The 13,542-nt window shown below is 30.0% G+C and overlaps 1 protein-coding gene across 1 annotated transcript; it reads right to left on the reverse strand.

The window, feature by feature from the left end:
- Window positions 1-2,407: 2,407 nt before the first annotated feature.
- LOC144552976 (vascular-related unknown protein 1-like) lies at window positions 2,408-4,975 on the reverse strand. Its single transcript, XM_078301034.1, has 3 exons — window positions 4,467-4,975; window positions 3,383-3,463; window positions 2,408-2,693 (listed from the first exon to the last, which is right to left on the reverse strand). The coding sequence occupies exons 1-3, from the start codon at window positions 4,827-4,829 to the stop codon at window positions 2,592-2,594; spliced, it is 546 nt and encodes a 181-aa protein (XP_078157160.1). The 5' UTR covers window positions 4,830-4,975; the 3' UTR covers window positions 2,408-2,591.
- Between the last annotated feature and the right edge of the window lie 8,567 nt (window positions 4,976-13,542).

The raw sequence follows: 13,542 nt of genomic DNA on the forward strand, positions 1-13,542 counted from the left end.
TTTAAAATTTATACAATAGATCTTAAGACCGTAACACGGAAGACCTTATGCTATCTATAACATCTAAGCCTTACTCTTAAAATTTACAAGAGATCAATATAAAACGGCCACACAATTCGCAACTTAATTAATTGGATAGCAGAACAGCACAGATCATAACTTATATATATGCATGCACCGAATGTAAATGATAAATTAATGTTGGCAGTTCGCAAATCAAATTTCCACAACAGAACTGAATTTACACAGAGACATGTGGCTAACCATGCAATCAAAATTATATGAATTTGGACTTGAATTGCTACAAACAGCACTAGCTACATATATATATGTTCCTAATTAATTAATTAATGCCCCGTCGGCTGGATTTTATTACCTACCAAATAATGTAATTAGGTTTTGCTAGGAACAAGTTGCACCCTAAATCCTCCTCTAGTTAATAAATTCAAGTCACATGAAGATTCTTTTTGTTGTTTCTTCATAATTAATAGACTACGTAAAACCTCTTGGCATGGCTTAATTTTATGAAGAGGACAAATAGCTTTATCTGTATCTCTTGCATGTATTTCATATATTATATTGGATAGCAAAGTGCTTATATATCTTATATATGTGTTAATAAAAATTAAAAAAAAAAATCTGTTTTGTTACTTATCAACAAAACTTATGTATATTTCGAAAAGGTAAAGTGATTAATTAATTTGTAAACTACATATAAACACGTGCAAGTTCAGATATAAATTAAATAATTAACGAATTTTTGTTGAACATAGAGGTGAACGAATAAGTTATCTTTTATTTAACGAACAAATATATGTAATATATATATTAATTATATGAAAACCTACCACGTCTTAGATAAGACATTACTTTTCATATGAAAAATTATGAAATGAAGTGCCTATATTTGGAAACATGAAAAATTAATATTTCCAACATCTATAACAAAAGTTCATTAAAAAAGAAAAGAAAAGAAACGGATTATATATGTCATTAATGTCATTTGGTACGGTGAATCCACAGTGCTTGATTTGTTCAGTTCACATGGACTTTTCAACATATCCTTGAATTTGGCAACTGCTACAACTACCAGTTCATGAAAGGTACGTGTTAACTACTTTCTTTAAATATTGGTTTGGCTTTCCATTTTGTATTAATTGTTCAAGAGCCAACATTCGCGAAATATATTCCCCTTTTTGCTTAATTTCTCCCTAGCTTTCTTGTGCCTATAAGCTATAGCTAGCTAGTCTACCATTAAACGTGTCGTTCTTCATCTCGTGGATATGTATTAATATTGGATATAAATCTGCTGTTATTCCAAATGGATCACAGGACCCTGCTATTACTATCGCGACCGTTCAAAGTTTTTTCATACACAAATCTCAAGAAAAAAATTCTTTCGTGCCCAAATCTCGACAAAGTTCAACGGCTGGGATCGGAATAACAGGGTCTTGTTATCCCTTTTGAATTACAGCAGATTTATTTCCATTAATATTGGCAGGTATAGCACTGATATAGTGATTTATTTTATCGATAATTTGTTATGCATGGGAATTCATACCAGATATAGAATGTTTTAGATAACATTTATTTACATATAAATAAGACAAAATTTTCAACAAAAATTCGAACTACAACTTAATTTCCATACCAAAGTTGTTGATGCTTAAGTTTTAAATAACATTGAGCAATCTCTATCAGTTGTGGAACAATAACTTTTTGTTGTGTTAATGGGGATAAGCACTTTTGCAGTTGTTAATTAGTTGTTAGTTGTTAGTTGTTACACTTACATATATATAGAGAGAGAGAGTTTAATAATATCACGACGTACCTTTGTTTAACAAACGATCTGCTAGATATTTTAATTAGGAGTTTGTTCATCTCTGGGATTCTTATCGAATGGTTAGAATTTGTTGTCAATCGAGTCAGGCCTAGCTACCTAATCAAGGAAATGTTAAATCCTATGGCGTATATCTCTGGTATATATGGTATTGCTGCTGTCTTCAACAATATTAAGCGAAAATTTCAAATACTTTCATCAATTATAGATCTATATAATATTCTGTCAAAACGTACCTACTTGGCAAAAATAAAATATATATAAGAACAGTACTATCTCTAATTAAAAATTGTAAGAATAAATCAATGTTAGAATTGATCTTCACTTTCGTTTACGTACAAGTCTATTATTGTTTTCTTAATTTATTTCTTCTTTTTTTCTCCAGTCGGCAGCTATATACTATTCATCATATACTAAGGAGGTCAGGTCTTATTCAACTACTGTTAAAATATTTAATTTTAATTATATATGAATATATACACCAAACCCATAATATATACTAGACCATATATGTACCTACAGATCTAACCAATGATAGATATATATAGATGGTGCATCCTCTCAAGGCTAAAGCCGTGTATATATAATATGATACAAATTAAACCATCAAAATAAACTAATCATCCAGCATATATATATAACCAAATCATGAACACTAAACTAGAGCCATCACAATTAGTTACACCTCTCAACTTCTTGAATTTATTATTAGATTGATTTCTTGATTGATTGACTGATTGATTTCGACCTGTTATCCATCGTAGTTTAAAAGCATGGACATTGGCACTAAACAAAGCCCTCTTTTCTGTAATTCTGTGCACTCCTCTCCTTTGCCTTGTAATATCTCAGACTCCTGTAAGTGCAAACAAAAACAATTAATATTGCAAATATCTTTGAAGAATATTACAATAATGATTCACACCAAAATTATCTACCTTTATAAAAGACATATCCATTTAAAAGGATATAGGCAAATACTTTTGTATCATTCATAAAATTTAGCATATATAACATGGGCTGATCACATATCTGATTATTGCAGATTTACTGGTTTATTGGTTCTTGGCAATTAACAGTACTTAATTTGCAGTAATAAGTTATATTATAATTATGGCATATTGAGATTTAAGTACTTAATTTAATAATGCATAGGCGGATGCCTCTTAATTAGAACGTCCAAATTAATTAATAGCTCGAGCTAATTAGAATATTCAAATAAATATTATTGCTGATTATATTCCGTAAACACATCATTTACTTTTGACCAAGATATTCAAATCAAACTTAATTTTCAAGAAATTTAAATAATGTTTTCTCGGCATTTTTTGTACACAAGTATTAATAAATAAGTTTTAATACATTTTTTTTTTTGGAAGGGTTTGTTTATCGATTTATGTACGTCTTCAAATTGCTATTTTAATAGACTTAGTCATGCATCAAGTACTATCTAATTGATTTGACAATTATCGCAAGTTACTCATACCAATTTGTTGACATATCTAAATCATCATATTTCAAAACAACAAAAGTTAAATTAATTACCTTTGGAAGCATCCTAGTGTCTCTCCTTGATGAGATTACTTGGTTGGGGGAGCTCAATTCTAGCTGAAATAAATCACTAACCTGCAAAATCATAATAAGAAAATTAGTAACAAAAAAAATCCCTCAAAATCACCAATTCAATACAAAACAACACTAGATAAGTTTCTCATGATATATCCTTTCAACCAAATAGATTATAGAAAACTTTTAAGGGTATCCAAATTTTACAACTTACGCATGGCTTTTCATGCATGCATGCATATGTATATGTTGATTGCAATAAGCTTTAATCTAATTAGGAAAAAAATCCATGAGTTTGCAGATGAAAATGTAAGAATCACACACAATAAATAAACCATGCAGTGAACTTCTGCTCTGAAACCTTAATTGGAGATAGATATTCATAACACCTTAACATAAGAAAAAATAAAATAAGGATCCCAAAGTATAAACAATCATGTTCAAAAGTCCGTCTAGACAAACACTAACTTGTTAGTAAAGGAAGCAAGTGGCAACTTTATTCAACAATGCCTCCCCCACCTCCAACCCCACTTACATGAAAAAACTATGAAAAATTGCAGGAAGAAGAAAAGGCAAAACAAAAAGGATTGCAAGTTGGTACAAACTTTTAATAGGGTATTTAAAAAATATATGCCATAAAATATATTAATCTTTTATTCTGTATATTTTCCAATTTCACACTACACCTCATTCTTTCTTTTATTTTTCTTTCTTTGAACCAATCACTCGTGGCATGCAGTAGTGTTCACCGAAAATTAAATGTTATCAAAATATACGAAGATGTCAATTAGAAGACTAATAACACCACCTTGATTAGGAATACATAATTAATATTGTTATATATCTTTAAATTAATACTGAAGGTATCTTTTTGGTAAAGAAAAAAAAGGAAACACTACTTATTTCATAAATAAACACATAAAAATCCTTAGATGAAGCCTGAATTTCCTTACGTTTATTACTAGTAATAATTAATTATGTTTCTCAAAATAGATTGATGTAATTTAACAAGATCTATGAGCAAAGACATGATATTGAAAAGAATCAGTGTATAATTAATTACCTTAGGGCTATTTACAGGGGAGCTAGCAGTATCCTCTAATGGATCTTCATCGAACAAACCACGCACTCTCCTCTTCTTGACCTTGACATTCTTACAAGCTCCTGAAAGCGCAGCAAAGCCGCCACCGATTAATGGTAGCTCCGCAGCGCATGATGCTGCATCAGAGACCACAGAATTCCCTGGTGCCACATCATCGTGTTCGGCGCTTGATAATAATGATAGAGAGCTGCTAGTAGCTGCTGTGTCTCCTCTTTTCTTCTCCTCTGAGGCCAAGAAATACTCAAAGTAGGTTGTCCAACTACTCTCCTCAGATTCAGAGGTTGTAATGGAAGTGTTTACGGAATTGCTAATTGATCTCTCCATTAATAATTATATATGTACAAGTTAAGAGTATATATGTTTATGAGCAAGGTGAGTTTGCACATGGAATGGCTATATAAGAGGAAGAAAGGTGAGAGAGACACACAAGTGCCATCATAGGAGAGAGAAAGGGTGAGGAAAGGCAGGGTATAAAAAACGTAAAAGATAAGGGGCTGTGTTAAATTTTTTGTGGGGTAGAGGAAGACACATTCCTAGCTAGGCTGAGTCTACAAAAAGTTTCTTTTCTTTTTTACTACTCATAGAAAGGGAAATTAAGATTATTTTGCATATCTTCTCTTCTACTGTCCTAGGGAAGAATTAAGTCAGATAATTGCATATTAATTGACTCAAATTAATTTTCTTGTTCAGGCGGAAGGCCAAAAGGAAAATGTTAAATGTTAGTTTAGATAAAATTAATTTGCAACTAAGTGTTGAACAACACTTTATATAGGAAAACTAATGCAATTATTACGTAGTTTGTAATCAATTTAGTTTAAAAAAGTAATAATAGTTTATAATTTAAATGTGCAATTGCAATTCATGAAAAATATTAACTGCAATTAGATATATATTTGTACCATCAAGTAATATATCATCCCGCTAAATTTCTGACTACCTTAAAAAATTTTAACATGCATTTTGTCTTCTTCTTCTTTTTTTTGTTATTTTTAATTGCTCAAATCTTGATATCGTTATAGCCTGAAAACAACAAGATAATTTGTGAGACAATACTCAAAAACTTCATTAGTGTCATTATTTTTGGCATTTTCTGTACATTATGTTGAAAAAGTCCTGTACTACACATTTATATTTATTCATTCAATAAATTTTGATTTCATTTTTTTTTTATTTCTAATGCACAAGTACATGCTTAAATTGTTTTTAGAGAGGCGCTACCTTTCTAAGTCAGTACCATGATTAATTCAAACTTTGTTTTTTTATTCAGATCATATATATTATTCATTTTGTAATTACTTAATTTATTATTTTAAGTGGCAGAGCTTAAGAGAATGAAACGATGATCCTCCACCACTCCCCCCCCCCCCAAAAAAAAAAAAAAAAAAAAAAAAACCCGATCCCCTTGTGTCAAATTCTCTATATTTGTTTTCAGAATTAATTACAATAATTTGTTTTATCTGCAAGTGTAAAAGTGTTGAATAATTAATGTCGGTATTCTCGCAGATATTCTCGTCAATGATAGCGATAACCACAAAAATAGTAATTTCTATCGACTTATTTTCAACAATAGTCATTTTTACCCTCGCAAATAAAACATACTCTTCTCGTAATCGAACATCATTTTTCCGGTGCAATGACACCACCAAAGAATATGGTGAAGGTATGTTATTGAGTGTTTTTCATTAATATAGCTCATAGAATTAATGGTAGTCATAGTTTAGACAGAATTAATATATAATATATTAGAAATGAAACAAGTGAAATGGTGTGAAAGGGACAGAGTTCTTGAAGAAAAAGAGATTGGGTGCAAAATTGTTATATGAAGCATGAGGAAGATGCCAAAGACTAATTAAGAGGAGTTGAGGTGTTAAAATCCACAGGGTCTTGACCTCAACTACACAAGAAAGCATTTCCATACCTAACCCAACCTATAGAGCTATTAATCTTTCACACCTTTTATCCTTCTATCTACATATACAATATTATTTTGTACTTCTTCTTCATAAAAAAGTTATCTGGATCCAATGTGGCTACAATACATGACCACATGGCTTATACAAGCTAGCTACTGACAAATAATAATATAATTAATTATATTGTTAAAGATGTGTCATGATCAAGTTCCTTAATTAATTTTTAAAGAGCGACGCCAACCTCAGTACATTTATACACGCCAGATACACGATTTTCATGCCTCATGGAATCCATATTCCTAAGACAATGGTCTTGACAAGGTAGTTACTTTCAACCGTTTTTACAGTTGAAAATCAAGATAGTTGCATGCACGTTCGCAAGTGGTAATAAATTTAATTGCAGCCTTTCTATCTCTCCAATCTCGTTTTGGATTGGAGAGCATCTTAAATCTGGAATATGAAGTATACAACTTTTTGCAATTACAAAACCCACAAAAAAAAAGGAAAAACAAAATAATAAAAGAAAGGGATGAGTTTTGCCTCAAAGGGCTTAACTTGGTTAGAAATAAAGTAAATGAATTTAAAACCTCTTTCGTATAAATCTAAACCTTTTTTTTTTCATTGTAAATTGAATGATTTAGTCTTGACTTCTTATAAAACTTTGTTCAAAGTGAATTGGACAAGAAACCCACACTAAAAAGTACCTCACTCGTTGAAAGTTTGCCCGTATTAGTAATTTTTTTTCCTCGGTCATTTTATTTTAATAACAAGGAAAATTCTATCAATTTTGATAACACTTCAATAAATAAAGTGATCAGATGCTCCATAAAAATATTTATTTTGTGTTGTAGTTAAAAATAAATATATATAAATTAACTACAGTACTTATACCTTTTTATATATACACAAATTAAATTATGCAGCTCAAAATGCCGAATCTCATTCAAGCAAAGATTCCTCCTACTATATATATACACCTCATTCTTTTTAAACATAAAACTTAATTAGAAGTTTCTCTAAAATGGAGAGGAAAAAAACTATCTGAAAATGGAGAGGAAAAGGACAACTCTATACCTCAACTTTTTATAAATATAATTTAGAAGTTTCTCTAAAATGGAGAGGAGAAAGATTATCCGAAAAGAAATCTATGACTTGGATATGTCCATAAATGAATCGAATAATTAAAGATGGGGACTGGCTACTTTATTTATTCCAAGTGAATTTCGCAATCAAGGCCAAATTTTAAAACACAGACGTGCAGGCGTAAAAGTGAAAATATAGTACGATGTGTCATAAATCATATATATATAATCGTAATTATATTCAAGGTCGTTACTTGCAATGTATTTTTCTAGAAAAATAAAATATTTGAAATCATGAAATTAAGCAGCTCGTGCCCTATTACGATTCAATAAACTCGATAAAAATGACAAAAAAAACTCTTTAAAAATTCTTAAGTTTCTAATGTTGAATTAATTGGGTGTACATTTGCAAAACATGCACAAGCTTCTGGTAAGGAAAAAAATGTAAGAGCCCACAGATGTATGCATGTCTAATAGACCATTCTTAATTTAAATGAAGGGGCATGCAGCTTCATATGAGTTTTTGAGTTTAAAAAAAAAAAACAAAAAACAAATCTAAAATTCTAAAATTGAGGATATTGTTGAGGGTATCTCCATTACAAAATGATATATATAGCCTTCAAGCCATCTCACTGACTTCAAGTTTTTTCATTCATATATGTTTTGAGCCAGTTTTCCTCTACGCTGGCCAGCTTAATTATACTTGACAATTTTATAATATGACACATCATTTAGAATATGATGTTGCCATAATAAAAAAAAAATTATCTATACATGTATAATTAATATGGGAGCAGAAATAAATCTGCTACGAACCTAAGAGATTGTAGAATCGTACGATTCTAAATTCATAACCTTTTATTAATTTTTTTGAGTTGTACGAATCTCTATAGAAGTTATTTTTATGCACGAATCTCAAAACAAATGAAAGATTGGATTTTGAATCGTGGGACCCCTACAATTAGTGTATTGATGTCGGGTAGGGGCCTTTTTTTAAAACCGTGCCCTACCCATCCTATACCCGTGCCCGTTGTACCCTTGAGGAGCAGGGCAGTCCGGGTAGGGGGGCCGGGCGGTCCGGTTTTTTTTTTTGGTTTTTTTTTAACAGTGTCGTAAAAATATTATTACGTGTTTATAATTCGACTTTTAAAATCTGAATAGTTCAATATCAAATAGTGTATATATATATAAACATAAAATTATAAAGTCACATCTTTATAATTCCTAAATAAATAAAATTTGTAACTTATATATAAAAATTATTCTTACAAAAATTTGTATGTTTATTCGGCTAAGTACAAATGTATTTATTTATTTCTTTACACGAGTCATTTTATTTTATTTTCAAATTCTCATTCTAATTATATAGTTTCATAATTTATTTATATCTCGAAATTTTTAGTTTACATTTTAAATTGATAATATATTTTCTAAACGTTCATTTTAAATTGATAATATATTTTATAAATAAAAATTACTAATTATTTTAAAACAATATTGCTTAAATCAATTACTTTAAATATAAATCAAAATTACTAATTATTTTAAAACAATGTTACTTAAATCAATTACTTTAAAAGTCGATCTGAACCGTATATGTATATGCATATATAATATAGAGGTTGGCTACTCTACTTACATAAGCATATGAGGGTATATGCTTATAAGTCATGTTGTCGTTTTCAAAATCCAAAAAGTCGATCTAAACCGTTAGATGTGATCTCTATATTGAAATGTGCTTGGAGACCAAATTTTATATTTTTCTGATTTTTTTTTACTATTTATTAAGCCATTTTGAAAATACTGATCATTATACGTCTACCGTCGAACGAAAACTTAAACTGGATTTTTGAGGCACTAAACGACGTTTTTTTTAAATTCTGATGCTTCCGATGCAACAATGCACGGTGTGCCACCCGGGCAAAATTGATCTTTCTCGTCCTCCCCTTTCCGAAAAGTCATCATACGCGCAAATCCGACTTTCCTAGCCAAAGTTATGGTTGTTTAAAGTTTTTTCGAACGATAGAACTTTGAAAATTCATAACTAATTGTAGAAAAATTCAAATAAATTAAAATTTGTGTCAATTATGTGTATTTTTTAATGCTCTATATGCTGGTGTAATCACATTTTTAAAAATATATCAAACCCATCAGAAACTCAGATTAGTCAAGTTTAAACTAAAATGACAACTTTTATTAATAAATTAATTAGACACTAAATTATACTTTTTATTTTAACTCCATGCTGGCATCAAGAAAAATGATGTTAAACTTCATATAATTATACACTAATTATAATAACTTTTATGTATGAAATAAATATAAAGCTTGAAATTTAGCTTAAGATTTGAAGGAAAATATTTATTTGTAATCATACATGAAGATTTTCTTGGATATACTCATATACATATATATACACATGTGCAGTCACAAGAAAAATTGCATTTTGAATTATATATGCACACCCGTGATATTATAATTGCATTTTGAATTATATATACATATAAGCCCGTGCCCCTTTTTTTTCTAATGAATGCAATGAAGAGAAAAAAATTGTATATGTATATATAATATAATATATGTATAATATATGTATAAACATATACATATACATATATATATATATATATATATATATATATATAGGGTCTGTCTAAATTGCTGCTGGCAGCATTTCAGCAGAGGTGCTGCCGGGGCTATATTTAGCCGTGTGATGTCCAAACAACAAATCCAAACCGTTAGATGTTTAATCTATATTATAATCTACTTGGAGACCAAATTTTACATTTTTTGGAATTTTTTTACTATATATTAAGCTGGTTTGAAAACCGCTGATTTCAGTAAATTTCTGCAGCATTGAAATCAGCAGTTTTCAAACCAGCTTAATATATAGTAAAAAAATTCCAAAAAATGTAAAATTTGGTCTCCAAGTAGATTATAATATAGATTAAACATCTAACGGTTTGGATTTATTGTTTGGACATCACAAAATAAAAAAAACAGCGGCAGCACTGCCAGCAGAAATGATGCCGGCAGCAAATTAGCCACAGCCTATATATATATATATAATATGTTTATTTGTTTACATATTGAACATATTTATTAAAAAAAATTATATATGGAGAATTGGAGGGAAATTTGGTTTAAATTTTGAAATTTAAAAAAAAAAAAAAAAAAAAGTATCACGGGCACGGGCACACGAGCACGGGCACTAAGGGCACGGGTATGGCGGACACAGGTACATTTCGGTCTGGATATGGTCGCGTTTTTTTCTCGAAAAGCCGTGCCCTGCCCGTTTAATATCCGTACCCGCCATACCCGTTTTCCCACCTATACCCGGGCTAGAGCACGGATACCCCGAAGAGCGGGCACAGGCAGACCGGGCACGAGCTGCCCTTCTCAGGTATTGTCAAACCACTACCTACAATCCACATAGGATCGTAGCAGATTTATTTCATACGGGAGCTGGTAAAGAAATTAAATCACCGCCGCCTAGGATTTAGGAATTATTCGGAATTAGGGAATGGGAAATGGGAAATGGGACCACCTGGCCTCATTCTTATAAGCTCTGATTTCCAAAGACAGTACTGTATGCCTGTGTCTATTTTTTGTATCTGGCTGTCTGCGCCCGAGATTTTTATTTTTACCCAAAAAATAAATAATTTTATTATAAATAACCACGTTTTTCGAAAATTTTTATTTCTACCCAAACCGCATATATTATGTGCGGCCCGAATTAAAAATTCGGACCGTATAGAATATATGCGGTCCGAAAAAAAAAAAAAATTTGGATTTAAAAATTCGGACCGCCTAGAATATTTGTGGTCCGAAAATTTAATTTTTTTTTTTTTTTTTTTTTTTGCTTTTTTCAAATGGCCTAGACAATCTTTGAGTGATAATATCTCACGATCTATTTAAAGATTTTGGATGAAACTTCACAGTCTTGTTCTACGATGTCAAGACTACATGTCGGTCAATTTTCATGAATTTTGAAGATGTTTTCCTATGTTAACCAGAGATGCAAAATTGGACTGAGAAGCACTCCTTTAGCAGTTCGGGCAATTTTTGAGTGATGATATCTCACGATTTGTTCAGAGATTTTAAATAAAATTTCACAGACTTGTTCTACGATGTCAAGACTACGTGTCGATCAATTTTCATGAATTTTGAAAATGGTTTCCTATGTTAACCAGAGATGCAAAGTTGGACTCAGAAGCACTCATTTAGCAGTTTGGGCAATTTTTGAGTGATGATGTCTCACGATCTGTTCAGATATTTTAAATAAAACTTCACAGACTTATTCTACGATGTCAAGACTACATGTCGGTCAATTTTCATGAATTTTGAAAATGGTTTCCTATGTTAACCAGAGATGCAAAGTTGGACTCATAAGCACTACTTTAGCACTTCGGACAATTTTTGAGTGATGATATCTCACGATCTGTTCAGAGATTTTAAATAAAACTTCACAAACTTGTATTCTTAACCGATATGTATTCTTGAAAATTGACTGACATGTATTCTTGACATCGTAGAACAAATCTGTGAAGTTTTATTTAAAATATCTGAACAGATCGTGAAATATCATTACTCAAAAATTGCCCGAACTGCTAAAGGAGTGTTTCTGAGTCCAACTTTGCATCCCTGGTTAACATAGGAAAACATCTTCAAAATTCATGAAAATTGACCGACATGTAGTCTTGAGATCGTAGAACAAGACTGTGAAGTTTCATCCAAAATATCTAAACAGATCGTGAGATATTATCACTCAAAAATTGCCTAGGCCATTTGAAAAAAGCAAAAAAAAAAAAAAAAAAATTAAATTAAATTTTCGGACCGCAAATATTCTAGGCGGTCCGAATTTTTAAATCAAAAAAAAAAAAATTTTTTTTTTTTTCGGACCGCATATATTCTATACGGTCCGAATTTTTAATTCGGGCCGCACAGAATATATGCGGTTTGGGTAAAAATAAAAATTTTCGAAAAACGTGGTTATTTATAATAAAATTATTTATTTTTTGGGTAAAAATAAAAATCTCGGTGTCTGCGCCGTTGCTATGGAATTTTTTTCATAAACCATAATTAATAAAACAAATTTTACGGAACCAATATGATTGATTTTTTTTTTCAAAAATTATAAGGACCGTGGGTTCCCATGTTCTCAATTTTTTTTTTTTTAAAAAAAACAGAATTTTTTTCCAGACCATTAGTTTCCACAGTCTCAATTTTTATTTTTTATAAAACAGAATTTTTTTTTTTAAATTTGTATTAAAATATTAGAAATGTTGAATATATTTCTTTGAAAATAGATGAAATACAATATAATTTGATTTATTAGAAAGACTGCAATAAATAACCCGGATCAATATTTTTCAGGTCAGTTTTTTCGCAGCTGTAAGAAAAATTAATATATTTCTTTATGTGTTATTAGAAAAAAAATAAAAATGCTTAGATTCTGAGTTATTGATCCCGGTTCAAAAGTCACTTCTAGGTAATCCAGAAAATATTGTGATCCTTCTAGTACATTTAATTTATGAAAAGTTGTATCTATTTTTGAAAAAAACAAAAAAATTTAAGTTATTTAATGATTGTTATTCAAAAAGAATTCTCAAAATAGATATAACTTTTTATAAATTAAATGTCCTAGAAGGATCACAATATTTTCTAGATTACCTAGAAGTGACTTTTGAACCGGGATCAATAACTCAGAATCTAAGCATTTTTATTTTTTTCTAATAACACATAAAGAAATATATTAATTTTTCTTACAGCCGCGAAAAACCCGACCTGAAAAATATTGATCCGGATTATTTATTGCAGTCTTTCTAATAAATCAAATTTTATTGTATTTCATCAATTTTCAAAGAAATAAATTCAACATTTCTAGTATTTTAATACAAAAAATAAAAAAAATTTAAAAAAATTATGTTTTATAAAAAAAAAATTGAGACCGTGGAAACCCCACGGTCTGAAAAAAATTATGTTTTAAAAAAAAAAAAAATTTGAGACCGTAGGAACCCCACGGTCCTTATGGTTTTTGAA

The sequence above is a fragment of the Carex rostrata genome, chromosome 4, assembly GCF_964058835.1.
Source record: "Carex rostrata chromosome 4, lpCarRost1.2, whole genome shotgun sequence".
In the NCBI taxonomy this organism is placed as follows: Eukaryota; Viridiplantae; Streptophyta; class Magnoliopsida; order Poales; family Cyperaceae; genus Carex; species Carex rostrata.

What these genes read in the sequence shown, in the direction of transcription:
- LOC144552976 (XM_078301034.1), bottom strand. Translation starts at nt 4,829, where the DNA reads ATGGAGAGATCAATTAGCAATTCCGTAAACACTTCCATTACAACCTCT. An exon ending in CCCCTGTAAATAGCCCTAAG is followed by an intron (nt 3,464 to 4,466) that starts GTAATTAATTAT and finishes ATGATTTTGCAG; the next exon opens with GTTAGTGATTTATTTCAGCT. An exon ending in ACACTAGGATGCTTCCAAAG is followed by an intron (nt 2,694 to 3,382) that starts GTAATTAATTTA and finishes TTGCACTTACAG; the next exon opens with GAGTCTGAGATATTACAAGG.